This window comes from Danio rerio, chromosome 18 (genome assembly GCF_049306965.1).
Source record: "Danio rerio strain Tuebingen ecotype United States chromosome 18, GRCz12tu, whole genome shotgun sequence".
Lineage (NCBI taxonomy): Eukaryota > Metazoa > Chordata > Actinopteri > Cypriniformes > Danionidae > Danio > Danio rerio.
The window spans coordinates 53,972,397-54,000,000 of NC_133193.1; the positions used below are offsets into that span (position 1 = coordinate 53,972,397).

A 27,604-nucleotide genomic window follows, 5' to 3' on the forward strand; every position below is an offset into this window, starting at 1 on the left:
CACATCAGCACACACATACTTGAGCATACACACGCGCGCACACATATACATGAGCATCCATGTGTACACACATACTTGAGCACGCACGCTCACACACATACAATTGAGTGCACACACAGGCACGCACGCACACACACCAGTCTGACCGGATGATCTTCTCCGTGATCGTTAAATCTCTATTGGCAGTTTGAACCGGTGAAGCAACAGGAAGTGTGGATGTTCTGCGGGAGGAAGTCAGGTGTCTACTGTCGGACCTCCACATAGTTAGCAGGGAAGAGTCCGTACGCGCCGCGACACACACCCCTCCACCAGCCCTCGTCAATCATCTCGATGTTGGTGATGATGTCATCCGGGTCAAAGGAGATCTCGTCATCACCCGCTGGACACACACACACACACACACACACACACACACACAAACACGCACGCACAGAGAGAGAGAGAGATCAGTCAGATGTGTGTGTGCTCCTGATCATTAGAGTGTGTTTAAGAGCTGTTCTGAGATCAGTGATGGAGTCACTCACCAGCCTGATAATCATACAGAGCCACTGCGGTGATGCCCACATCCTCTGCGTACTCATACGACTCAGCTCCTGCACACACACACACACACTTGAACATCTAGAGTCATCTGTAAAGGCTGTGGTCATATGTATATATATGTGTGTGTGTGTGTGTGTGTGTGTTCTCCTGACCTGTGTCGGGCTCTGTGTTCTGGTACAGGTCTTCCTGCGGCGGCTCTTCATGTGTGTGTTCTGCTGCGTGCTGCTCCAGCTCGTACACATGCGAGCCGTTCTCCACAGAACACACACTCGCCGGCTCCTCCTGAGTCTGACACACACACACGCACACACACACACACTTTTAATCTCTTGATATCAGGAAGGTAATACACAAACAGCTCAGAGTCAGACGGGTGTGTGTGTCAATAAGAACACACACACACAGATACACACCTTCATGTGTGTGCGCGCCTCCTCCTGCTCCTGCTTCTCCTTGGCCTGCCGCCGGCTGCGCTCCTCCTCCAGACGCTGCTGCTCCTCCTCCTCCTTCTGCTTGGCGATGTTCTCGAAGCGGGCCTTGATGCTGCTCGCACTGCTGGAGGCTGAGACGACAAGAAGAAGAGCCGTCACACACACACACATGAACACACACACACTCGACTCACATTCACAAACACAGGCATGCGCACACACACTAATGCACACACACAGCTACAATCTGACCTGCTTCCACAGGACGGGTCTTCTGATACGCAGCACTCGGCTTCTGCACCTCCTCAAACGTGCCTGCGCTCTGAGGAACACACACACACACACACACACACACACACACACACACACACACACACACACACACACACACACACACACACACACACACACACACACACACACACACACACACACACACACACAATCAGACAGCTGTACAAAATTGAGGCACGCTCTCTCTGTCTCACAAACACACACACACACACACACTTCTCTTTCCCAGTCTCAGGTTAACACACACTGAAATGAAGCAGGTGTAGAGTAATGATGAACACACACACACACACACACACACACACACACACACACACACCTTGTCCATTCGGTCCTTCTGCACTCCATACTTCCCTCCAAAACCCTTGGAATAATCTAGAATGAAGAAGAGAACACACTGAGAGGAGGAGACGGTGTGTGTGTGTGTGTGTGTGTGTGTGTACAGTGGTGGGAGTATCAGTGTTACAGTGGGGATGTGGACCTTTCTGGGACTCGTGCAGCTGCAGCTTCTCCTGATGATCCCAGCCGACCGCAGACTTATCCTGACGGTCCGTCTGAACACCAAACTTCCCTCCGAAGCCCTTCACATAGTCTACAAGAACACAAGACCCTGATGTTAATATCTCCAGCTTCAGATTCACTGCCGTGTGGTGATGTGGGCTGTTTCTGCTGCACTGACTCCATCATAATCCCGCATGTACTGCTGATCATCAGTGTGCAGCAGCCTGTGCTGAGCCGCGTCTGTCTGCTGTGTGGAGTGTGTGTGTGTGTGGTGAGAGCGCAGACCTTTCTGAGACTCGTGTTTCTCCGTCTTCCCCTGATACTCGAAGCCCATCGCACTCTTGTCCACCTTATCCGTCTCCACGCCGAACTTTCCCCCGAAGCCTTTAGCGTAATCTGCAGATTGAGGAGCAGCATGAGAGACAGATCCGGAAACACAGAGACGTGCAGGACACAGACGAGGAGGACTGACCTTTCTGAGACTCGTGCTTCTCTGTTTTCCCCTGATACTCGAAGCCCACCGCGCTCTGATCCACACGGTCAGCCTGAACACCGTACCGGCCCCCGAAACCAGTGGAGTAATCTGCACACACACACACACACACACACACAAACGCACGCACGCGCACGCACAGGATGAGCAGCTGATATTGAGAGCTAGTAGTGAAGCCATATTTACAAAACTGCGCAGATGCTCATCATCAGAGGACTCTGACGTGTTTGGTCATTTATCAGAGCTCTTATTCTCGATATTCAAGACACAATATGACCTTTAGTGTGAAATATAAACAGCTGTTGTTCATCTGCAGGAGGCTCACGATATTATAATGAGTAAGAGACTGCCATTCACCTTTCTGAGAGGCGTGTTTCTCCGTCTTTCCCACATACTCGAAACCAACAGCAGACTGCAGAGACACACACACACACACACACACACACACACACACACACACACACACACACACACACACACACACACACACACACACACACAGGTGAATGAGGCTGCAGAACAGCAGTAGTGTGAGCTGAGCTCTGCAGGTGTGTGGTTTACCTGATCCACTCGGTCCTCCTGTAGCCCGTATTTACCCCCGAAACCCTTGGAGGTGTCGGTCTGAGAGCAGTGTTTGGACAGCTTACTCTGATACTCGTGACCCACGGCGGACTGAGGAACACACACCGTTCATGATGAGACACACACAGCGGTGCATTCACACCAACACACTCACAGCAAAGAAGATCCGCTCACACTAATGCAACTGATGAATTAAGCTCATCATCCCAGCCCAAACTCAGGAAATCTGATCTTTCTTAAGATTAAAATAGAGGAGGAAACACTGAGAACATTTCCCCACTCTGTTATAAACCCTCCTGATGTCTTACAGGTCAGAAATGACCACTCGCAGCACAGAACAGATACACTGTGTTTTAATGACCGTCTCCTAAAATGACCGTCTACTAAATTGGTTAGCTAACTAAAGTCGCAAGTTGTGTCGTTACAAGTGTAGTTAGTTGGTTTGCCGTTTCCCTTATCCATCGTTCCAACGAGCATTCGCAAACTGCATCGCTAACTTGTATGCTTGCAGCTACACCTCTGGAGCTGTAGTTAGAAACAGAGTTCATGGCTGTGTTCCATTCCCACTTATCCCCCCTAAGCCCTATTCACTTAGAACATTCCAACATTTAAACTTGGAAATATATTTTAAATAAGCATTAAAGTCATCTCGCTTAGCTGTGATTTGCTTATAAAGACTTTTACAGTTCAGTTTTAGCGATCTTCATGTTCACTATTGCGCTCCCTTGGCATTTATACATATACACAGTATATAGGAATTATCTGGCTTTGGATAACGGCTCATCAGTTTATCCCTGTGCTCTTGCCTTGTCCATGCGGTCCTGCTGAAGGCCAAACTTCCCCCCGTAGCCGTGAGAGGCTTTGGGCATGGTGGCCAGCTCCTTCTGCTTCAGGTCGCTGTGTTCAGTGGAGACCGTCTGACGCAGCTTATGAATACTGGAACACACATTAATAACAGCACATCTGAGGATCATCCACTCCCACACACACTCACACGCACGCACGCACGCACACTCACACGCACGCACACTCACATGCACGCACACACACACACTCACACAGGTTTAAAATATATCATATTACATTCGACAGGAGATGTAAGGATGATAAAAAACATTCAGAATTTAAAACCAGTTTTAAACTACAATATTTTATACCTAGAGAACAGAATAAGATCAGTAATATCAGAGTAACATCAGTAACATCAAAACCACACACACACACATACACACACACACACACACACACACACACACACAGTATACAAGTCAAAGATGATGTGCGTTTAATATTCAATTCTTTACTGTTCAACTAACTTTTTTGATTTTGTGAAAGAAAACCAATAATCTGCATGTAGTAATGTTTACTGTCGTCAGCCTAACAGATATATTTAACCGATATATTTATATTTGACAGATATATTTATATTTGACAGATATATTTATATTTAACCGATATATTTATATTTGACAGATATATTTATATTTAACCGATATATTTATATTTGACAGATATATTTATATTTAACTGATATATTTATATTTGACAGATATATTTATATTTGACAGATATATTTATATTGGACAGATATATTTATATTTAACTGATATATTTATATTTGACAGATATATTTATATTTGACAGATATATTTATATTTAACCGATATATTTATATTTGACAGATATATTTATATTTGACAGATATATTTATATTTGACAGATATATTTATATTTAACCGATATATTTATATTTGACCGATATATTTATATTTGACAGATATATTTATATTTGACAGATATATTTATATTTAACCAATATATTTATATTTGACAGATATATTTATATTTGACAGATATATTTATATTTAACCGATATATTTATATTTGACAGATATATTTATATTTAACCGATATATTTATATTTGACAGATATATTTATATTTGACAGATATATTTATATTTGACAGATATATTTATATTTGACAGATATATTTATATTTGACAGATATATTTATATTTGACAGATATATTTATATTTAACTGATATATTTATATTTGACAGATATATTTATATTTGACAGATATATTTATATTTGACAGATATATTTATATTTGACAGATATATTTATATTTAACAGATATATTTATATTTGACAGATATATTTATATCTAAGTGAAGCAACACAGTGATTTAAACAGGTCTTGTTTAGACCATTTTGAGGGATGTAAACAATAATAACTATGGTCTCAGTGTGTTTCCTGTTTTACACTTGTCATTTCTGGAGCTTCTGAGAGTCGAATAAGAGCTGCATGTTGATCAATCATGTTGTGACCGCTCTTTAAACATTGAGTAATGACTGAACTGCCTCTCGTCACAGTTATTAACTAGTCTGATAACCAGCAGGAAATGTTGATGGGCTGATGACATCACCACACTGAACCGCTCTGCACGCGCTCGTGCTCAACATGATCAGGACATTCATCTCAGACTGACTTGATGTGCTCCTGGTGTCCGGACCCCTGCACAGTCTTGGCTCCCCATCGCTGCTCCTTCTCGGACACGTCATTCTGTGTGTGATGGAGACAGTGAAACATGAGCGGAGGGAAACACACACACACACACACACACACACAGGCACGCTCAGGGACACACACGAGGAGCATCTGCAGCTTCAGCTCAGTCAGGAGGAGAAGATGATGAGGAGGAGGAGGAGGAAGAGGAGGAGGAGAAGAGGAAGATGAAGGGGAGGAGGAATGTCGGGGTTTGTACCTCAAAGTCAGGGTCAGTTTCCCAGTCATCTGCTCCTTCATCCACTGACATAGAGACAGACTGACCAGCGGCTGCCTTCCACATCTGACAACACACAACACACACCGTCAGAACACACACACACACCAGCAGAACACACACACACAAACCAACTGCCAATCAGAACACACCCACATTATCTGACAAAACACACACCATTTAATTACACGCAACACACACATTATCTGACACCACACTATCAGAATACACACACACACACACACACACACACACCATCTGATAACACACTGTCAGATCACACACATCACACCATTACAACACACACATACACACAAAGAAATGATCGGACAATGCAAAACAAAATTAGAACACACACACACACACACACACACACACACACACACACACACACACACACACACACACACACACACAACACCATCCAGCACTAATAATCTGCCATACACACTCGCTCACAAATCAAGACACCTATCTAGGCCACTAGATAGTCAACAAATAAGATCACCAGTGGAACTGGCTAAGGCTACTCATCTGAACAGCAAACTGCACATCTGTGTGTGTGTGTGTGTGTGTGTGTGTGTGTGTGTGTGTGTGTGTGTGTGTGTTCGAGCGAGTCTGTGTGTGTGTAAGAGAGATAATGTGAGTCAGTATATCTGGTGTGTGTGTGTGTGTGTGTGTGTCCGCCACGCAGTCGCTCGGGCCCCGCTGGTTCCTCTTCTCTCTCTGTGAGCCGGTAAATCACGGCGCGCGCTGCTATGAAGCGTTATAACCGCGGTAAGGAGCGACCGTGACGCGTCAACACCTCGCCCTCTCTGCTCTCTCCGTCAGAGTAAAACACACACTTCTCACACACTCACGCGCTCTTCACACACTCACTGTGCGGCTCGATGTCCTCGTAACGCGGGTCTTCTTCAGGTGATTGAGGAGACGCTGATTATAGATTTGACCAGAGCAGGCGTCCGCTTTCCTGACCGCAGCTTCCGCTTCCCACTTCCTGCTCCACACCGACCGAACCACCTGCGCTGGGAGCGGGGGAACTCCGGATGTCTCACAGCGACTGGGGCAAAACGAATACACAATCATTATCTCAGATTTTTTTCAAAATCATCACAAATATTGATTAAAAATAACGCTTTATTCGACATCCTCAAGATCATCTGCGTGGAGCTAATCTATCATAAATCAGGCAGTGGACGTCTGAAGAAAGCTGGTCTCCGAGTCTCCCCTCAGAATGGAATAGTACGGCCGAGGAGAGCGACTCTAGAATTCCAGAGTCGACTCCAAGATTCGACTCCTGACTATTTTCTGTCATTCTGAGTGAATCTGTCCATATATCTGTCAATATTCAGATTAATCCCACATTTCTGCTCATGATCGATGTTCATAACCGTGTCCTGTTTACATCAGCTATTAGATTTCCCTTCTGCACGGTGAACAGACCGAACACCTCACACCAATACTCAATAGTCTGAGGAGACGCCGCACCTGATGATCCACCAGCTCATCAACTCTGTAGAAGTCTCTGAAAACTCGTTTATGTCGCTGTTCTGCTGTAGAAAATCAGTTAATCTGCTGTTATGCTGATAATCCTGCTCTTCTGCAGTTAATTATTCAACATTACTATATGAAAACACAAGATTAAAGCAGTTTATCTCCTGTACATCCTCAGTGAACAGGTCATTATGTAAAGGGCTCCTCCGCATCCACCAGACACGAGTGATTCTGTCCTCATTCATTCTCCATATCCTCTGTTGAACACAAAAGAAGATATTTTGAAGAATGCTGAAACCTGTAGCCATTGACATTCATTTGTTTTTCCTAGGCTACTACTGCAGCATTCTTCAAAATATCTCCTTTAGTGTTCGACAGCAGAAAGAAGCCCCTAAAGGTTTGGGAACAGCTGGGGGAGAGTGGATGGTGAGGGAATCCTGCTGTTTGGGTGAGCTTTTGCTGGGTTTTGGCGCCTCCGGTGTTCCACACAGGTGAGCGCAGGTGTCTGTGGGTGGAGCCGCGGATTTGGCGCTCAAAGCACCTGTCTTTCTTCTTCAGAACAGGATCGATCAGTCCGGAGGCCCGTGAATGCTCCGCCGATGAAGCGCACAGACGCGGCTCTCAGGGACCGGCCGGAGGACTGGCGGCTCCCCGCGCTGGAGGAGCAGGAGTACCGGGAGCTGACAGCCGCTGGAGGAGCCGCGCAGAGCCGCAGGACAGAGCAGGACACACCGCTGCCGGACACCGGAGACTCCAGCCCGGTACAAAGATCACTGTACACCACAAAACCTTTAATATTTATATATTTATAGTTTATTATTAGCTTTTCTATGTTTAGCCCTCCTGTCGAATTAAAATAACTTCAACTGTGTGTGTGTGTGTGTGTGTGTGTGTGTGTGCTGGGCAAAGGGTAATCACATCCAAAATAAAAGTTTGTTTTGACATAATATATGCGTTTATGTTTTATATTTATTACGTAGATGTGACACACACACACACACACACACTTACACACACACAAAACTACATTGATTTTGTCACATAAATATTTACATTTATATAGAATTTGTTCGTATATTATTAGAATAGCATTATATACATATAGATTTTATATCTAAATATATTTTCTCAAATAAATGCATGCCTGTGTGTATATACATAACACACACACACACACACACACACACACTCGTATTTATAATGCAGTTGCTACTATTAGCTGTACAGTAGATGTTTGTTTCCAGAGGCGATGCTGTGTTTGAAGCATCCTGTGATTGTTATTGATGATGATGAAGGTGAGATTAATGATGATGATGATGATGAAGGCTGTGTGTCCCGCAGGACTGGAGCATCAGGCTGGTGGACGCAGCGCAGGGCAGCAACAGCAGGACCGCAGCACTCTGCAGAGCAGCAGCACAGTGAGACATTCACTCACTCATTTAACTTCAGCTTAGTCCCTTTATTCATCAGCCGTCACCACAGCGGAATGAACCGCCACTTCTGTACTGTGTGTGTGTGTGTGTATGCGCAGGCTGCTGTGTGAGCGTGTTCCCGCTGCTGCAGTGCTGTGGGCTCCTGTGGCCCCTGTGCAGGAGAGTCTGCTGGGCTCCGCAGAGCTGCTCTTCAGGGTGTGTGTGCCGTGGCTGCCTGAGCCTCTGCTGTATCGCAGCCAGTGTAAGACACACACACACACACACACACACACACACACTCACTCAGCAGTACTGTGGTAAAGCTGTTTCCCTGTGTGTATCAGTGCACTGGCGGGTGCAGGAGCTGCTGGAGGCCGTTCTGCTGACTCTGGATCAGTCCGCCGCTGACGCTCCGCTGTACCTGCTCAAACTCTGCAGCTCAGATCAGTTCCTCAGAAGGTGATCTCGGCCGCTCTCTGCAGTGTGTGTGTGTGTGTGGGTAAGGTTTGCACCCTTATAATCAGGACATTAATGAGCGTAGTGTGTGATGGAGCTGCAGGACACTGAGGAACACACAATACTGACGCTGAGTGTCGAGATGATGATGTTTCTCACAGTACAACATTTCCCCGGAGACATGCTGTTTATATTAGCTCAGTTAATGACATTGAAATACACCGCTCAGAGAGGCTTTAGATCTAAATCAGACTAAACACCTGTGTCAGGATAGGAAGACTCCATCTAACTGCTCTAATTTAGATGCAGAACCTGAACGTCATTCATCACATGTACCTAATAAAGTGGCCGGGGAGTGAACATTGCATATACTGTTTCTGTCCAACAATATTAAATATAATATAAAGATAATAATAATAATGAGAGACGTGAGCCGTTCAGCAGGGTGTGCTAGATCTTACCCATGCCTGCAGATGCTGTGATCCTCAACTCCTCTGTTCTGTTCTCCTTCGTCCAGTGATGAAGTATTGGGCTATCATGAGTGCATCCAGGCGTATCACAGGTTTTCTGCTGATGTTCCTGTGCGTTTGGTGCTCAGAGACTCCATCAGGAAAACCCTCAGTCCAGACGTAAGGCCGAGTGGCTCAGATGTGCAGAATAATAATGATAATCTGATCAGGAGACGCTGACGGTGTTCTGTGTCTGCAGGAGGAAGACCATGAGCAGAGCCTCCATTACAGTCAGGTGCTGCAGTCTGCCTCCAACCACATCAGGTGTGCTCAACACAACCACACTCCAGTGAAGATTTACCCGAGGAGGAGAATGAAAACCACCCATTTTGTTGCTTATTATTGACACACACACACTGAATATTGTTGGTTCCACAGGTGGAGTCTGCAGGAGAAACTGGACGTCTACAGCAGTGCAGTGACCCGGCTGATGAGAAACCCGGTCTGTGCCTTGTATTCATCACATTGTGGGGACTAAATATCCCACATGTATAGCAATATCGGTACATTTTGACCTTGTGGGGACATTTTTTGTGTGTGTTCAGACAGGTGAAGGTGTGTGTGTGCTGCTGGACAGTGCTGTAGGTGTGTGTGCTCAGCTCTGTGTCTCTACAGTGGAGATGGAGGAAGCCGCCGGCCGGCTGAAGAGCTTCACTAAACTGGTACAATACACACACACACTACCACTCTTATACTGTCTGTCTCTTTGTGTGTGTGTGTGTGTGTGTGTGTGTGTGTGTGTGTGAGCCGAATCATCATGTAATGCAGTGTTTTTCTCCAGACTCTGGACCACAGCGGTGACCTTCACACAGGTGAGACTGAACTTTGTGCATGACTGTCCTGTTCAGTGCACGCTCTGCAGATCTCTGACACACACACACACACACACACACACACACATGCATTTTAAGCCATATTCTATATATATATTTATGCTTTATTTTTTCCGTTTATCAATGTTATTTGGTATTTTCTCACACATTATTGTGTGTGTGTGTGTGTGTGTGGGTGTGTGTGTGTTTCAGCTGTAGTGGCGCTCCACCGCTCTCTCCTGAAGCTGCTTCAGATTTTCTTCAGGAGTTTTGATCTGGACTTCAGTGTTTGGGGAACACACACACACTCACACACACCGCCGTCAGACGTGCAGAATCACCGCGGCGTTCTGCAGCTCAGCCTGACAAGTTTACACACACTGCAGCCCGGCTGGAGGAACGGGTACGACCAGATCCACAGCTCACACACACACACACACACACACACACACACACACACGCTCTGGCATCAGGGAGCGCCGCTGCGATTGAGGTATGGAAAACCCTTCATCATCTGTGTGTGTGTGTGTCTGTCTGCATGTGTGTGTTTCAGGTATGATCACCTCCGCATGAGTGTGTCTGTCACACACAGCGGCAGGAATCTGGCTGAACCGGTGCAGTGTGAGAACATCAGCACGTCTCTGCAGCTCCACGGCAGGATTCACTGCAATCGCCAGTAAGACACACACACACACACACACACACACACACTGATGCAGTTTTATTCAGTGTTTGACGTTATCATAACTGTACATGAAGAGAGGGAGGGGCATAGAATAGCCCCTCCCCTTTATAAAAAATCAGCCAATAGCATTTAGTTTTTCTGACAGCTCTGCCAGAGAGAGTTGTTGAGCTCAAGTGCATCCAATGAGACGAAGGGGGCGGGGCATGTCAGACACTAGTGAAAGCTCAGTCCCTATTTTAGGGGTCGCCACAGCGGAATGAACTGCCAACTACTCCAGCATCTGTTTTACGGAGTAATGCCCTTCCAGCTGCAACCCAGTACTGGAACACTCCCATACACACTCATTCCCACACACACACTCATACACTACGGCCAGTGTAGTTGATCAGTTCCCCTATAGCGCATGTGTTTGGACTGTGGGGGAAACCGGAGCACCCGGAGGAAACCCACACCAACACGGGGAGAACATGCAAACTCCACACAGAAACACCAACTGACCCAGCCGAGACTCAAACCAGAGACCTTCTTGCTGTGAGGTCCCAGTGCTGACCGCTGAGCCACCCCCAAAACAAGCTTCTTAATAATAATTCCCGCCTTCATAATAACATGCTGTTCTCTGATTGGTCAGATGGCCCAGTCTGTTTTGTGTAATAGAAATCGATGTGGAATGAGTGACCGCTGATGTTCTGTGTGTGTCAGGCTGGTGTTTCCTCTGGCCGTCAGAGATCTGCCGTATGAGTCTGTGCTGTGCTTCTCTCTGCTGGGCTGTAAGCAGGGCCGCTGTGCTGATCCGCTGTGCTGGGCTGTTCTTCCTCTCTTCAGTGACAGGTACGCCAGCACACACACCTGACAGCAGCAGAGGAGCTCAGTGACGTGTTCATCTGCAGTGTGGTGCTGAGTTATATGTGCTTCAGTGACTTCAGCTGATCATTTGCGGCTTCCCCCAATACATGACGTTCTGTGCAGTCAGTCTAGAGCCATGTGTACCTGCAGCATCAAAGAAAGCTTTCCAAACAAAAATAAAGAGCAAAGGATTTAAAATAATGCAAACCTCAAAAAATAATTAAATCTCAACAGGAAAATTGAGTTTTGAGAAATAAAAAGGAAAGTTGCAAACAAAAATAAAGAAACTCAAATAAAAATCAAGTAGTGCAAAAAATCATAATTTTGCTATTTTTAAAAATCTTTTTTATTTTTATCTTTTCATCTATTTGCTGAATATTGTTTTCCAGTATTGCCTTTACAAAAGCTCTAGAGTCCACTGCAGTGCTCAGAGTTCACACTCAGCTGATGATCAATAAAGCATCAATTTGGCATGCTGTCCTGGGAGAGAGCCCTGAGCTCCTAATATCCTTGAGCCCAGGGCTCCCTCCTGTTAGAAGGGCGAGAGGGGAGTTCGAGTTTAGGTTGGTCTTGAGAAGTCCCCTGCTTGTCGTGGTGTGAGAAGTGTAAACTAAAGTAAAGTGCTGATGCTGTTTCAGGACTCTGGCTCACGGGACGCTCCTGCTGAGCATGAACACACAGGAGACGAACAGCTGCCCTGCATCTGCAGCCCTCAGCGACACACACCGACAGCCCAGCGGCGTCATACTGCAGGTCACACACACACACACAGTTGTAGTGATGTTTGTAGTGGACAGACTGTATATTCTCTGCATGCAGTGGTTTTAATGACACTCTGCACCTTTACATCCTCACAGTCCTTCATTCTGTCTGATCTATGAGCTCTTTTCCTAACGGGGACCAAAAGGTCCCCACTAGATCAAAATGTACTGGTATTGCTATAGTTGTGGGGACATTTGGAGTGCCCACAATGTAAAAAATACAAGGTTCATGATCTTCTACATTAACACACACACACACACACACGCACACACACACACACACGCAGATCTCATCATTACTCTCATCATCTGAAAGCTGCAGTTCTTGTTAACCTGTACACATCTCTGTCCTCGTGTGTGTGTGTGCGCGTTTGTGTGTCTGCAGGTGGATTTCCCAGACTCTGAGCTGTGGCGATACGAGCGAGTGTTGGCTGACACCAGATCAGTCCAGCAGTGGTCAGTGTGTGAGGAGCTGGAGAGCAGAATCAGAGCTGTGTGTCAGAAACACTGCGTATCACTGTGAGTGCCACACACACACACACACACACACACACACACACACACTCACTGCTCATTGATCAGATAGTCCAGTGTTGCGCATAACTCTAAGGCTCATCTCTGTGTGTGCGCTCGGCTGCTGTGTGTCTGCGAGTGTCGGCTGCTTCTCCACACTGATGTTCTGTTTCTCTGCAGGATGTCGGAGAATGAGAAGGCCTTCCTGTGGAGCAAACGTCAGTCCTGCAGCTCCAGAAACGCTCTCCTGCATCTGCTGCTGGGCAGTGCGCCGCTCTGGGCTCCCCGGGACCTGCCGGAGCTGTACGCTGTGCTGGAGCACTGGGGGCCCGTCAGCCATGCCGAGGCCCTGTTCCTGATCAGCCACCAGTACGAGACCAGAGACAATAATCTGTGTGTTCAGAGAGAGCTATATAATATGATATAGGTGACACAGTGGCTCAGTGGTGTCACACTGTGCCCTCACAGCAAGAAGGTCTCTGGTTTGAGTCTCGGCTGGGTCAGTTGGTGTTTCTGTGTGGAGTTTGCATGTTCTCCCCGTGTTGGTGTGGGTTTCCTCCAGGTGCTCCGGTTTCCCCCACAGTCCAAACACATGCGCTATAGGGGAACTGATCAACTAAATTAAGTGTGTGTATGGGTTTTCCAGTACTGGGTTGCAGCTGGAAGGGCATCCGCTGTGTAAAACATATGCTGGATTAGTTGATGGTTCATTCCGCTGTGGCGACCCCTGATGAATAAGGGTCTAAGCTGAAGGAAAATGGATGAATGATATAATATAATATACTGATGTGTGATCGGTGTTCGCCTGTTCTGCTGACTTATTTCGCTATTTGTGTGCAGAAACATCAGCAGATGATGCAGAGTTATTTTGGACGTACAGTAACTGAACACGTAAAACATTAAATATTAAACTAATAACTTTTTAGATCAGGATTTGTGGTGTTTTATATAAAGTTTAAGATGTAAATGCGGTTAGATCCACTAGACTGATGAACAAAGCATGTGTCTGCTGTCATTCATTCATTCATTCATTTTCTTGTCGGCTTAGTCCCTTTATTAATCTGAGGTCGCCACAGCGGAATGAACCAGCAACTTATCCAGCACATTTTTACGCAGCGGATGCCCTTCCAGCTGCAACCCATATCTGGGAAACATCCACACACACTCATACACTACGGACAATTTAGCCTACCCAATTCACCTATAGCGCATGTGTTTAGACTGTGGGGGAAACCAGAGGAAACCCATGCGAACGCAGGGAGAACATGCAAACTCCACACAGAAATGCCAACTAAGCCGAGGCTCGAACCAGCAACCTTCTTGCTGTGAGGCGACAGCACTACCTACTGCGCCACTGCCTCGCCCATATCTACTAAAATACAGAGAAGAACACTTCACACTGTATTAAGAGTGCACTGCATATTACTCAATATTAATGATGAAATATAAATAATTCATATCAGCATTTGCATATTACTCAACAACAATACTGAAATAATATAAAACTGAACACACATATTCAAACACATATATAACAGTGAAGAACGTAATGTTGGGCACATAGAGATCTACAGCGGGCTAACACATCAGTTAAGGAACAATGTGTGTGTGTGTGTGTGGCAGGTTTCATGATCAGCGTGTGCGTTCAGCAGCAGTGCAGTGTTTCCAGCAGATGAGCGACAGTGAACTGGAGGAGTTTCTGCCTCAGCTGGTGCAGGTCAGACACACACACACACACACACACACACTCATGCACTCCTAAACACAAACTGTCCGACTCACATGGCCACAGAGGCATACACTACCTCTAACACACACTAGCTCTCCATCTCCTTCAGCTGAGCTGTGTGTGTGTGTTCTCTGTCCTGCAGGCCCTGAAGAGTGAGTGGGAGATCGACGGGCCACTGGTGAAGCTTCTGCTGTCCAGATCCATGAGCAGCGTCCGCATCGCTCACCAGCTCTACTGGTACACACACACACACACACACACACACACACACACACACAGACTTAGGCCCGATCCCAACTCTACACTGTAATAATGCTGTTCTTACTTCAGTCTGGTGTGCAGATATAACTCTGAACTCAGTCAGCATCCAGACCAGCACAGCAGACAGTGTTGTGTTCAGCAGTCATGAGTCAGACTGAGGAGAGAATCAGCAGAATAACCTGACGCTGGGGGAAGAGTACGGAATATTCACTTAATTATAACTTACTGTGTGTGTGTGTGTGTGTGTGTGTGTGTGTGTCAGCTGATGGAGTGCTGTGCAGGTAAAGCTCACTCAGCAGCAGACTCTAGTGCTCATGGTCTAGAGCAGTGTTGTCCTGCAAAGTTTAGTTCAAACCCCAATCAGACACACATGGCTAGCTGATCAAGCTCTGATGAGGCAAGCTGGAGCTCAGATCTGCAGGACAGCGGCCCTCCGGCACTGAGTTTGGACAGCCCTGGTCTATCGCCTCCTTGTTAGAGCAGCCGCCGCTCATGCACAGAAACACCGCTTCCATCCCAGCTCAGAGCGAGTGGGTGATGTAGGACGGGAGGGTTACGTGTGTGTGTGTGTGTGTGTGTGCAGGCTGCTGCTGGACGCTCTGCAGGACACACTCTTCAGCAGTTTTCTCAGTAAGGTGGTGTGTGTGCTGAAGCACTGCTGCGGGCGCGCTCTGAGGCTGGAGCTGCAGCAGGAGCAGCGGCTGCTGGATCTGCTCACACTGCTGGCCCAGAGCGTACGCACCGCCGACAGGCCCAAGAGAAAGGTGCACATTACACACACACACACACACACACACACTCTCCACTGACTGCCGGACGTCTCACACACTGATCCTCTAGGTGGAGGTGGTTCTGTAGTAGTGTTGAGCTGCTGCTGTTCCCGCAGGAGCTGCTGATGAGGGAGCGCTGGAAGCTGGTGAGCTTCTTTGCGGACGGTGTGAGCTGCAGACTCCCGCTAGACCCGGCGCTGCTGCTCAGAGGAGTCAACACTGAGGTGAAGTGGACAAATGCACATCATACTCAACCACAACAGACTATACTGGCCCAGCGGGGGTTTAAAGCATGGAGGTGGACGTGACCCTTCTGTCTGCAGTGCAGGTTACACCCCGACCTAAAGGTGCTGAGATTAAACCATCATAACAATCTGTGTGTGTGTGTGTGTGTGTGTGTGTGTGTGTGTTTCAGGCTTTTAAGGTCTTTAACTCCAACGCAGCGCCCATTGAAGTGTCCTTCATCACCGCTGACCCGCTGGGCCAGAACTACAGCATCATCTGCAAAGTAGGAGATCTGATGAGCTCTTCACACACACCGTCAGTCCTCTGAGCGATCGCTTGATGTGTGTGTGTGTGTGTGTGTGTGTGTGTGTGTCAGACAGGAGATAACCTGCGTCAGGACATGCTGGTGCTGCAGATTGTGCGTGTTCTGGACCGCATGTGGAAGCAGGAGGGTCTGGACATGCGGATGGTCACCTACAGATGCATCTCTACTGGACCAGACCGAGGTCAGGCCGTCCGTCTGCTTCAGTCTCTGCTGTGATACACACACTGCACGCTCTTCCTCCACTCACGGCAGCTGAATATCACCTTCTGCTCGGCTTTATATCCAGTCACGTCTTGTTCTGATGCTCTCTGCCTTAAACCGCTTCATTATTAAACACAAATTGTCTGACTGTAGTTCTTCTAGAATACACACGCATGTTTGTCTCCAGGTTTGGTGGAGGTGGTTGGGGATGCCGTGACTCTGGCTCAGATTCATCAGGAGTGGGGTTTATCTGGAGCTCTGAGAGAAGACACCTTAGAGAAATGGTTTCATATGAGGAACAAGACTAAAGAAGACTACGAGAAGGTCTCACACACACACACACACACAGACACACACACACACACACACACACACACCGCTGTAGTGACATTAGTACTGTACAGACTCTCTATTCTCTGGTGTTGTTGAGGCTGTGATGAACTTCCTCCACTCGTGTGCCGGCTGGTGCGTCGCCACCTTCGTGCTGGGCATCTGCGACCGCCACAATGACAACATCATGCTCACACACAGCGGACACATGTTCCACATCGACTTCGGGAAGATCATGGGCAACGCACAGAAGTTCGGGAGCATCAAGAGGCGAGTGGTTTACTTTCTCAGTGTTTGCATCATCTGAAAGACATCGGTCTGAATGACTGTGTGTGTCCGTGCAGAGACCGAACGCCGTTCATCTTCACACCGGAGATGCAGCGCTTCATCACCGGCGGCGGAGAGAATCCACAGCGCTTCCATCGCTTCGTGGAACTGTGCTGCGACGCCTATAACCGCCTGCGCAGACACACGGCACTGCTGCTGGCGTTACTGCAGCCGGTGAGACACACGGGGGACACTTCCCTCTGACCGCAGTGCAGGACAGCCCTGAGTTACTCCATAGTTGTGTTTTAATGGTCAGCAATGCGCTACGGTACTTTTACTGACCTGGCTGAGGCCTGATCTCTGCCGTACACTGATTAATGAACGTTTTTATCTTGTTTCTAGTTTAAATCTATATAAATGTGCTGTAATATATAGTATCACACTATTAAAACACTCATTAACATTCACTGTTCAAGCATTGTGAGATCGAGGTGTCGGTAAATAACCTTGATCAGATCTCTTGTCTGCGCAGCGCTGGCCTGAACGCTGACACTCTGTGCTGTTTCAGATGCTGAACGCTGGAATGCCGGAAATGAAGGACGTCCAGGACTTGCAGTACGTTCACAATAACCTGCGGCCCGAAGACTCTGAGCTGGAGGCCACGTCATACTTCACCAGGTGAACACAGCTGAAGCCTAGAACCAGACCAATCCACTGAGGAGTGAAGTATTGATCATGAGGTGTTGGTGATTGATCGTGAGGTGTAATAAACTGTAAACTGGAAGTTGTGCACATGTGCATTGACAGAAATGAAGCAGACAGGCCATTTTGTAGAATATTATTGTCCCTTCCAGCTGTGCAGTGGTGCAGAATACTGTCCATCAGTCCTGTCTCCTCACTCACGGACACACACGGCTTGTTTTCTTTCCCTCTTCAGGAAAATTAAGGAGAGCATGGAGAGTTTACCGGTCAAACTGAACTTCCTGATCCACAATATGGTTCAGCTTTCCTCCAAGCGTCCAGAGGGGCTTTCTCAGAGCCAGACCTCCTCCAGCAACAACATCCAGCAGGCTGAGATCCAGAAATACACTGTAAAGGGCAAAGACGTGGTGAGAGACGCTCTACAGTACAACACCTCAGACCAACAGCCAAAACACACCAAAACCACTCCTCAAACACACACCAGAAACACTTAAAACACTCCACAAACCTCATGTGCACATCAAACAGCTCAGATAAACACCTAAAAACATCTCAAACAAACACCTCAGAAAACAACACAGCAACATCACCCAGAAACACTTCAACAACACACCTACAACAAGCCTCGAACTCTTCAAAACACACCTAAAGCTAAAAGAAAAGTCAGTCAAACACCTCACACACACACACACACACCTGGTGCACACCTCAGTTCGGAAAGGCCTCTTTTCTCCATCACTGCTTGAAGAAAACTTGAGGTGTGGAAAGTTATTACCATCATAATATCAGCTCTGTGTGTGTGTGTGTGTGTGTCAGATGTACGAGTTGAAGGTGACCATTGAGGACGGGTTCGTGATCAGCCAGAAGAGTTTCTCTCAGCTGGAGTCGCTCCATAAGCTGCTCCAGAAGCACTTCATCGAGTCCACGCTGCCCAAGTGCGTACTGTCCTGTAGAGTGTGTGTGTGTGTGTGTGTGTGTGTGTGTGTGTGTGTGTGGTACTCACGCTGTGTGTCTTCCAGATTTCCCAGCTGGTTCAACATGTCCTTCACTCCGGGCCGGAAGATGACCCTGCTCAACAAGTACCTGAAGGAGCTGTTTGAGGGACCGTGTCGAGGGGTGAGTACAGTACACTCTCATTACTCAGTCCACATCCAGCATCCTCTGCAATGTTTATTCCTTTACACACATTTCCCAACAGATTGAGGAATCGCTCTGTGTTTCCTCTAATGTTTGTTCTTCTGGAGAAAGTCTGATTTGTTTTATTTGGGCTAGAATAAAAGCAGTTCTTAATAGTGTTAAAGTCATGTTAAGCTCAATATTATTCACCCCTTCAGCAATATTAGTGTTGGATTGTCTCCAGAACAAACCACTGTTATACAATGACTTGCCTAATTACCCTAACTTTACCCTAATTACCCTAGTGAAGCCTTTACATGTCACTGTAAGCTGAACACTAGTGTCTTGAAGAATATCTAGTCTAATATTATGTGCTGTCATCATGGAGAAGAGGAAACACATCAGCTATTAGAGATGAGTTATGAACACAGTTATGTGCTGAATAAAGTAAATGAGGAATTGAGGGAGAAATATAATAGAACAGAACTGAACAGGAGGGCCATAACTCTGACTTCAGCTGTGTGTGCTGCATCCCCAAACATGATTGAGGTGTGTGTGCCATAAGTCGATATATTGATTGTTGTGACATGCCTAACACACACACACACACACACACATACTTTCTCTCACACACACCTCTCCATCTGCTACAGAACGAGTACGTCTGCAGTCTGTTTCTGGATGGACCCGACGCTGACCTCAGATCAGGTACAGACACCTTGGATGAACCTCTCTCTGTGGAGGTGTTGTATTATAAATCATTATGACTCCATCTCAATGTCATATCTAATTATCATAAACATCTCACCACAATCAAATAGTCACCAAAATCTCATCGTCTTGTTTCTAGTGCAGATATCTACAAACTCTGAACTCAAGAAGCATTTTATAGACAAGTACAAAGTATAGTGTTGTGTTCAGCAATAATGAGTCAGAATGAGGAGAGATTCTCCTTAAACAGCAGAATAACCAATGAGAGAAACAAAAATAATGTCATTTTAAAGACAACGCTAGTTTTAAGGTGAATCTCTCCTCATTGTGACTCATTATTGCTGAACACAACACTATAAGCTGTGCTCATCTAGAAGATGCAGACTGAGGGAAGAGTTTGGAGATATTTGAGTAAGAACAGCATGTCAGCATGTGTCCTCTACTCGCATCATGAATTGATTCCCACACTTGATTATATGTTGTTTCTTGTCTGCTGTCTTGGTGTTTGCAGATGTTTGTTTTGTGTTGCTGAGGTTATGTTTGTCTGGGCTGGACTCGTATGAGGTGTGTTGAACAGTTGAAAGTCTTCTGATGATGTCTTTAGTTCATGTTTTTGCTCATTTCAGAGACGAATGCTCAAATCCGACCACAGATTCAGCTCTTCCTCTCCTACAAAGACCAGAAGCTATCTGTGCTGATAAAGCATCTGAAGAACATTGTGAGTCAGTGATTATACCTAATTAATTATACCTTTTAGCGTGTGTTTTGAGTCAGCGTCTGTTCAAACGCTCGGGAAAATTCAACAAATCCTTTTCAATTGGCCACAAAACTGATCCCTGATGACTTGCCTAATTATCCTGATTAACCTAGTTACACCTTTAACCTGCAGGCTGGCATCTTGACAAATAACTAGTCAAATATGATGTATAAAAGAGTGAGTTAATAAAGCTATTGTGTCTGTTAAACAGCACTTGAAGATTATATGAACTAGAAATTACTTCAGGGCGGCTCAGTGTGGAGTTTGCATGTTCTCCCCGTGTTGGCGTGGGTTTCCTCCGGGTGCTCCGGTTTCCCCCACAGTCCAAACACATGCGCTATAGGGGAACTGATCAACTACACTGGCTGTAGTGTGTGTGTGTGTGAGAGTGAGTGTGTATGGGTGTTTCCCAGTGCTGGGTTGCAGCTGGAAGAGCATCAGCTGATGAATAATGGGACTAAGCTGAAGGAAAATGAATGAATGTTTCTTCTTCAATTGGCTACAGAACAAGACTCTGTTGCTCAATGACTTGCCTAATTATCCTAATTAACCCAGGTAAACCTTTACATTGCGAGCTGATTACCAGTATCTGGCGAAAAAAGTAGTAAAATATGATGTATAAAAGACAAAGAGTCATTAAAGCTATTGTGTTAAACAGCACTTGGAGAATAAATGAAATATATTCAGTTCACATGAGGCTGAATAATCCCGCTTCATCTACATATCTATAGACACACACACACACACACACACACACACACACACACACACACGAGTCCTCTGTGTCATACGATCCTTCAAAATCACTCTAATATGTTTATTAAATGCTAATAATATTCACAATATTACTCTGTGTGTGTGTGTGTGTGTGTGTGTGTGTGTGTCAGAGGTTGTCTAACGGCTCGTGTCCAGATGCGTATGTGGTCACTCGCCTGCGGCCCGATCCACATGAGAAGACCAAGAGAAAGACTAAAGCGGTTCGCAACAACGACCATCCCACATTCAACGAGCTGGTGAGTGTGAGCGTGTGTGAGTGTGTACCGCTGCTCTTCTGTCACTGATGTGTGTGTGTGTGCGTGATCATCTTCAGATCGAGTACAGGAACGTGCTGAAGCTCCATGGTCTGGTGCTGGAAGTGACGGTGAAGAGCAGGAAGGCGTTCGTCGCGGCTACAAACGTGGTTCTGGGAGAGCGGGTTCTAGAGCAGGAGAAGTGGTTCCCGCTCGGCTTCTCTGAGGTCTGAAGATCATCTGCAGATCTGCACTGAAGCGCCGAGTGGACATGAACAGACACTGACTGACAGAGAAGATCATCCCTATCTCTTGATGAAGAAGACTTTGGGGAAAATGCTGGACACCTGTCGTGTTTTCAGCTTTCTGCAGAATATCGTGCTTTGTGTTCATTAAAACAGGAAACTCATGAAGGTTTGGCAGCACTTGAGGGAGAGTGAATACTGTGCTCATGTTGGGGTGAACTGCCCCTAGCACAGGAGTCAGGAATGAAGGCTGCTGCACACGCTGATGAACGCTCGGTTTCCTCTCAGTGATGTTGATTTGCTCATCAGGAGAGTAAAGACACCTCAGCTGTGAGATGGACATGAAGATGCACAGATACTGTACACACATGCACTCGTCTGATGCTATTATAGCTAATAAATGTCCACTTGCAGAATGTTTTCTGGAGCTTCATCTGAACTGTGCTCCTGACACCACTCTACACACGACAGCGTTGTGTTCTGCTGATAGACGGCGGCGGCTGCTGACATGTGTCGTCTGCATATGAACACAGCTACAGTACAGCATCATTAATAAATCACAGACTTCCCACGAGGTCAGGCGTTCATTCTCTTCAACACGCGATGAATCTGCTTTATTCTCAAATGTTTTAGGCAATAGTGTCGTATTTTCATCATGAGTATAAGATGTGTGCTGTCTTCACAACTCTAGATGTGAACATGGACAGTGGAGCTGTAAACTGCTCCCGCACTGCATGTACTGTATTCATCATCTGCAGAGCTGCATTATCAACACTCAGTTTACTGTAATGCTGTATTCTGGAGCTTTAATTACTGGAAAAATACAACTGACTTCATAAATAAATATTTTTATATCTTAAAAATTAATAATGAGCAGAATAATGCCTAACATTACACTATTATACGCAATAATATAATATGAGAACATGAACTAACCTAAAACATACCAAGAGCTATAAACACTAATCATGTTTCATTCATTTTCCCTCAGCTTAGTCCCTTTATTCATCAGGGGTCGCCACAGCGGAATGAACCGCCAACTTATTCAGCATATGTTTTACACAGTGGATGCTCTTCCAGCTGCAACCCAGTACTGAGAAACACCCATACACTCTCATTCACACACATACACCACAGACAATTTTAGCATACCCAATTCCCCTATAGCGCATGTGTTTGGACTGTGGGGGAAACCGGAGCACTCCGAGGAAACCCACGCCAACATGGGGAGAACATGCAAACTCCACACAGAAACACCAACTGACCCAGCCGAGGCTCGAACCAGAGACCTTCTTGCTGTGAGGCGACAGCGCTACCTACTGCACCACCGCGTTGCCACCTGATCTCATGTTACTGCCCATTTTCTGTGGATATATTGTGGCTGACAGATCAAAAGTCTGTAAACATTAGACTGTATGATGAAGGTGGATAACCTCACCTGTATGTGCAGCACTCACCTGAACCAAAGCTGTCCCTTCACAATGCAGCCTAAAGTCACTTTCCAGAACCTTCACTCTCTCTGCTCTTCACTGGAGGATGAGCTGTGGACCAGCAGGAAGCTTCACCTGTACATAGATGTGCAAAAGCACTGAAACAGTAAACCTGCGCAGCACAGCACATCAGTTTATTTGTTTGTCATCTTGACCGCTCTCTCGGGTGCTTACCAACTGAATTTTAATATACAACTAATGTTATGAATATTGCGTATTACATGACTACTCACAGGGCTGACTCGCTTCTACAAACATAAGAGCTCTTTCTGTCCTCAACTTTGGAATACATAATTATATTAATATCAGTATAGCCTGTACTATCAGTAAAAGCAGTTTCAGGTAGTTCGGGACTCTATCTGCAGTGTTTTATTAAGTCCTCATGTAGCGCAACATAACCACTAAGTTGACTGATAATGCTAACCTCTGTGTGTTAACAAACGCAATGTAGAGGATAACCGCAAACAGTAAAATGCTGTATTAACTTACATTTATTTGACAAATATTTTATTTTTGAATAGGCTTTAATTTAAGCAAACACTCCAGATAATTACTGCTGATTTATTCAGATTTCTGCTGTAAAACACTGATATTAAATGTGTAGCCGCCGAGCGCTGACCGTGCTAACATCTTACCTCAGTCTTCAACCGTTGAAATCTTACGCGCCTCTGGAGCTCATTGGCTCATGTGAGCAGTGAAGCTCCGCCTGCTATCATTTCATTGGTCGCTCCGGCAGTTTGACATTGACGAGCGCGGTCTGAAACATTTCCTCCTGAACACAGACGCATACAGCGGACTATATACACAATTATATATAATTCAGGGCATTATTAAGACATCTGTTATAATCTTCTGAGTCTGGGAGTCCTGAACAAAGTGATGAGGGGTGTGAAAACTCTCAACCGCGATAAGGAGAAACCCTTGACGATGCTGCGCTGCTGAAAGAGCTGCTCTTACTCAGAGTTTCTGTCTTACTTCTAGTCCAAACTCTGAAATCAGTCAGCATCTTCGAGACAAGCACACAATATATATATATATATATATATATATATATATATATATATATATATATATATATATATATATATATATATAATAAATAAGTCAAATTTAAGTGAGTTTCTCGTTAAAACAAGCAAAATAATGGTGTTCCCTCAGTGAATTAACATTATTCTGCTTGACTAATCTGCTGTTCACACACCAATGATCTCCACTTAATCTAGCTCAACAGATCATCTGCTCAGCCTGACCAAACTCAAGCACTTCATAGTGAATATTAGCGTTTGAGATGAGTAACTAGAACAATGAATGGGAATTAGGACTCTTTAACAATTGGGCGATCCCTGGTGTGAATAAAAGAGGTGTAAATTAGATTAAGACACATGAGTTAAGCCAGAATCACTGGTGACCTGATGACTGCAGAGTGAGTCTGATATGGACAGCTGCTGGCCACATTCACACACCTTCTCAATAGTAAACCACATTACTGTCTGGATCAGATCTGAGCGGATGATTGAAGATATTCAGCGAGAGCGTTTACAGTCATCAGATCAGGCAGAAGAGCCCCTATCCAGCAGAACACAACACAACATCATCCGCCTTCAGGAGACTGCTGTTGCTAGAAGAGATACAGCTGAGGTCAGACGTTAATGAGAATTATTCTGATTATTTATTAAATTACCCATGCACTCATTGTATTTTATTGACCCCTGTGCACTGATCAGATGTACTGCCCTTCTGTTGTGTTCAGGATGAACACACCACTGAATTAAACGGCTGTACAAATGCTTCAGATTCTTTTTTTCTGCATAAATGTGTTCATCAGCCTCAGTCCTGATCTAAACTACTCAAATGCTCAGAAATTTACAGGATTTGAACTCTTTAAATGGGAAATTCATGAATGATGAGACTGATTTAGTGAAAGAAAAACACAAACTGAGGTATTTTCAATATAAAAGTGATTGTGGACTGGATTAATTTACCAGTCTTGGACAACACTGGCTTTGATGCACTGTTAGATTTTCATTCTTTCTCCCTAGTTTACTGTCACCGGCTGTTTTTGCTCCATTGACTTCCATTATAAGCACATTTGATGCTGCATAAACACATGGTCCTTTGTTTTTGTTTACTCCGTGTAGTTCTGAGAACTGAGCTGTACATTTTGAGTGTAGACACACACTTTAATTTACTCATATACTCCATATAAAATCCAGAAACTGGCACCAACCAATGATCAACACTGAAAATGACACATTTGTTAAAAACCAGCAACAATCAGGAGTGCATGATGAAAAAGTGTCACGAGTTAACAGTCAACAAACGTGCTTATAATGGAAGTCAATACTGCATCACAATAATGCATTAAAGGCGATGTTACTTCACACATCAGAGACTGATAAAAGGTAAATAAATCCAGTCTACAATCACTTTTACACTGAAAATACCTCATTGTGTGTGTGTTTTTCACCAAATCAGTCACATCATTGATGAATTTGCTAATTAAGGAGTTCAAGTCCTGTCATTTTCTAAGCATTTGAGTAGTTTAGATCAGGACTGCGGCTGATGAACACATTAATGCACAGATTTAAAAAATCTCTAGTCTGAAGCATTTGTACAGCAGCTTATTTCAGTGGATGTTTTCATCCTGAACACAGCAGTAGGGCAGTAAACCTGCCTGGGTTTCGCTGACTTTTTAAAAAAACCTCAAAGCTTTTCTAAAAAAGTGTGCAGGCCTGTAGCTGGGGGGTTCAAGTGGTTTGAAACACCCACCCCTCACTTCAAAAAGGTCCAGAATGCATCCCATACCTGAGCTCATTGCCTTATTTTTACTGCTCCGCCATAATAAATGGTGAAAATAACCTTGGAGAAAGGGTTTCAGAGCTAGCAGAATGCCGTTTTGGCGCTGCTGCAGCGTGCCCTGAGGACAGCTGAGTGTGCTGCCCGTCTGTGTTTGCCTAATAAATGACTATAGGCGAGTTCTCAATTTAAAACGTGAGCAGCAAGTCTCCAATGATACATGATGTGATCGATCTGTATTTGAAAATTAAGTTTTATTATTAGTCTTTTTTCTAAATCTGCAGGAAATGTTGTTTGATGACCGTCCGACAAGCAGATCCAGCTAAAAATAGCGCTTACAAGTATTTAACGCTCATAATTTAATAAAAAATGAGGCCAATAACTACAAAATGGTCAATATTATAAGAAAAAAGGCTTTAACCCTTTCCCCAGGCTGCCTACAGGCTTTTTGTGTCAAAAATCATCCTGCTAGCTCAGGGGTGTCCAAACTGGGTCCTGGAGCGCCGGCGTCCTGCAAAGTTTAGTTCCAACCCCAATCAGACACACGTGGGCTAGCTGATCAAGCTCTTAGGGCGTACTCACACTATGCTATCTGAACCGTGCCCAGGCCCGTTTCCCGGATTGTTTGAGAAGTGTGAGTGCGCTGAATCGGGCTCAGGCACGGTTCACTTGGTCGGCTCTGGCCCGGTTAGAAGAGGTGTGCCTGAGCGCGGTTCACTTGGGCTTGTAGTGTGAGTGCAAAACGCTCCAAAGCCCGAAACTGAAAGCGAGACGAGACTTTAAGGGGCTGTTTCATATGGATTTATTAATCATTCTCACTGTTCAGTGAACGCAAACTGCCGTAGATTATTACTGACGCAAACTCCTCACTGCAGCACAGCTGCAGCTTCAGCAGACCTCCTCATTCCTGCAGCAAGAGGACTTTATGACTGTTTATGAGCGTTAAAAGTGGCGGATCTGTTCCGCGAAATATCTGACTGCGTGTCCCCGCATCCCTAAGCACTGTTAGGCGAAATATCTGACTGCATATCAAACCACTGACACGATATAACTAGAGAAATGTCCACTGTGCTGAGGGAGAGCGCTCACTGAACAGCGCAGCAGCGATGACGGAAGCGTGCCCAGGCCTGATTGTAGTGTGAGCGCGGGCCGTCGGGGGAGACGGGAAGGTGGACAAGCATGCTTTGGCCCGGTTTGAGGCAACTGTACATAGTGTGAGTCCGGCCTAAGGCTTTCTAGAAACATCCCGGCAGGTTTGTTGAGGCAAGCTGGAGCTCAATTCTGCAGGACACCGGCCCTCCAGGACTGAGTTTGGACAGCCCTGTGCTGGCTGAAACACTGAGACTATTACGGCCAAACTACCACTCAAAATCAGCCCAGAGTGGATGAAAACGACCCAACAGCACACACAAGGGTTAATGTCTACCCCAAAGCCTAACAGCACCGCTCAGTCCTGTAAATACAGTCATTATTATTGCACAGCGGCTCTATTCTAATATAAACCATCATCATTAACCTCCGAGCGCAGATCTTCCCCTGCTAGACTTACAAC

The 27,604-nt window shown here is 45.6% G+C and overlaps 2 protein-coding genes and 1 long non-coding RNA gene across 14 annotated transcripts; 1 reads left to right on the top strand and 2 right to left on the bottom strand.

The window, feature by feature from the left end:
- Nucleotides 1-6,636, bottom strand: cttn (cortactin). Its single transcript, NM_001423896.1, is given in 15 exon segments — nucleotides 1-379; nucleotides 525-593; nucleotides 696-831; nucleotides 957-1,105; nucleotides 1,227-1,296; nucleotides 1,588-1,643; nucleotides 1,750-1,860; nucleotides 2,055-2,165; nucleotides 2,242-2,352; nucleotides 2,620-2,674; nucleotides 2,824-2,934; nucleotides 3,651-3,780; nucleotides 5,339-5,412; nucleotides 5,615-5,698; nucleotides 6,512-6,636. Coding segments are annotated over 14 exon segments (1,404 nt in total). The 5' UTR covers nucleotides 6,512-6,636; the 3' UTR covers nucleotides 1-242.
- Nucleotides 6,292-22,629, top strand: pik3c2g (phosphatidylinositol-4-phosphate 3-kinase catalytic subunit type 2 gamma). 11 transcript variants are annotated; one of them, XM_073929765.1, is made up of 34 exons: nucleotides 6,292-6,409; nucleotides 7,458-7,574; nucleotides 7,685-7,887; nucleotides 8,468-8,544; nucleotides 8,658-8,800; nucleotides 8,883-8,997; nucleotides 9,512-9,623; nucleotides 9,703-9,767; nucleotides 9,882-9,945; nucleotides 10,049-10,165; nucleotides 10,285-10,315; nucleotides 10,529-10,718; nucleotides 10,869-10,991; nucleotides 11,700-11,828; nucleotides 12,482-12,596; nucleotides 12,990-13,123; nucleotides 13,298-13,486; nucleotides 14,741-14,834; nucleotides 14,989-15,083; nucleotides 15,691-15,871; nucleotides 15,994-16,101; nucleotides 16,293-16,385; nucleotides 16,479-16,608; nucleotides 16,816-16,952; nucleotides 17,059-17,228; nucleotides 17,303-17,459; nucleotides 17,794-17,903; nucleotides 18,163-18,334; nucleotides 18,744-18,862; nucleotides 18,947-19,043; nucleotides 19,697-19,751; nucleotides 20,381-20,472; nucleotides 21,399-21,524; nucleotides 21,602-22,629. In XM_073929765.1, the coding sequence occupies exons 1-34, from the start codon at nucleotides 6,391-6,393 to the stop codon at nucleotides 21,752-21,754; spliced, it is 4,032 nt and encodes a 1,343-aa protein (XP_073785866.1). In that variant the 5' UTR covers nucleotides 6,292-6,390; the 3' UTR covers nucleotides 21,755-22,629. The 11 variants fall into 11 exon arrangements, 10 of the variants coding, with proteins under 10 accessions (XP_073785866.1, XP_073785870.1, XP_073785868.1 ...); XM_073929769.1 differs by having other exon boundaries at nucleotides 6,316-6,368; XM_073929767.1 differs by having other exon boundaries at nucleotides 6,406-6,464.
- On the bottom strand, nucleotides 12,938-23,926 carry LOC141378697 (uncharacterized). 2 transcript variants are annotated; one of them, XR_012393915.1, is made up of 4 exons: nucleotides 23,892-23,926; nucleotides 23,224-23,331; nucleotides 13,173-13,508; nucleotides 12,938-13,076 (listed from the first exon to the last, which is right to left on the bottom strand). It is a non-coding gene; the product is annotated as an uncharacterized lncRNA (long non-coding RNA). The 2 variants fall into 2 exon arrangements; XR_012393916.1 differs by lacking the exons at nucleotides 23,224-23,331; nucleotides 23,892-23,926 and adding an exon at nucleotides 14,923-15,080.
- Between the last annotated feature and the right edge of the window lie 3,678 nt (nucleotides 23,927-27,604).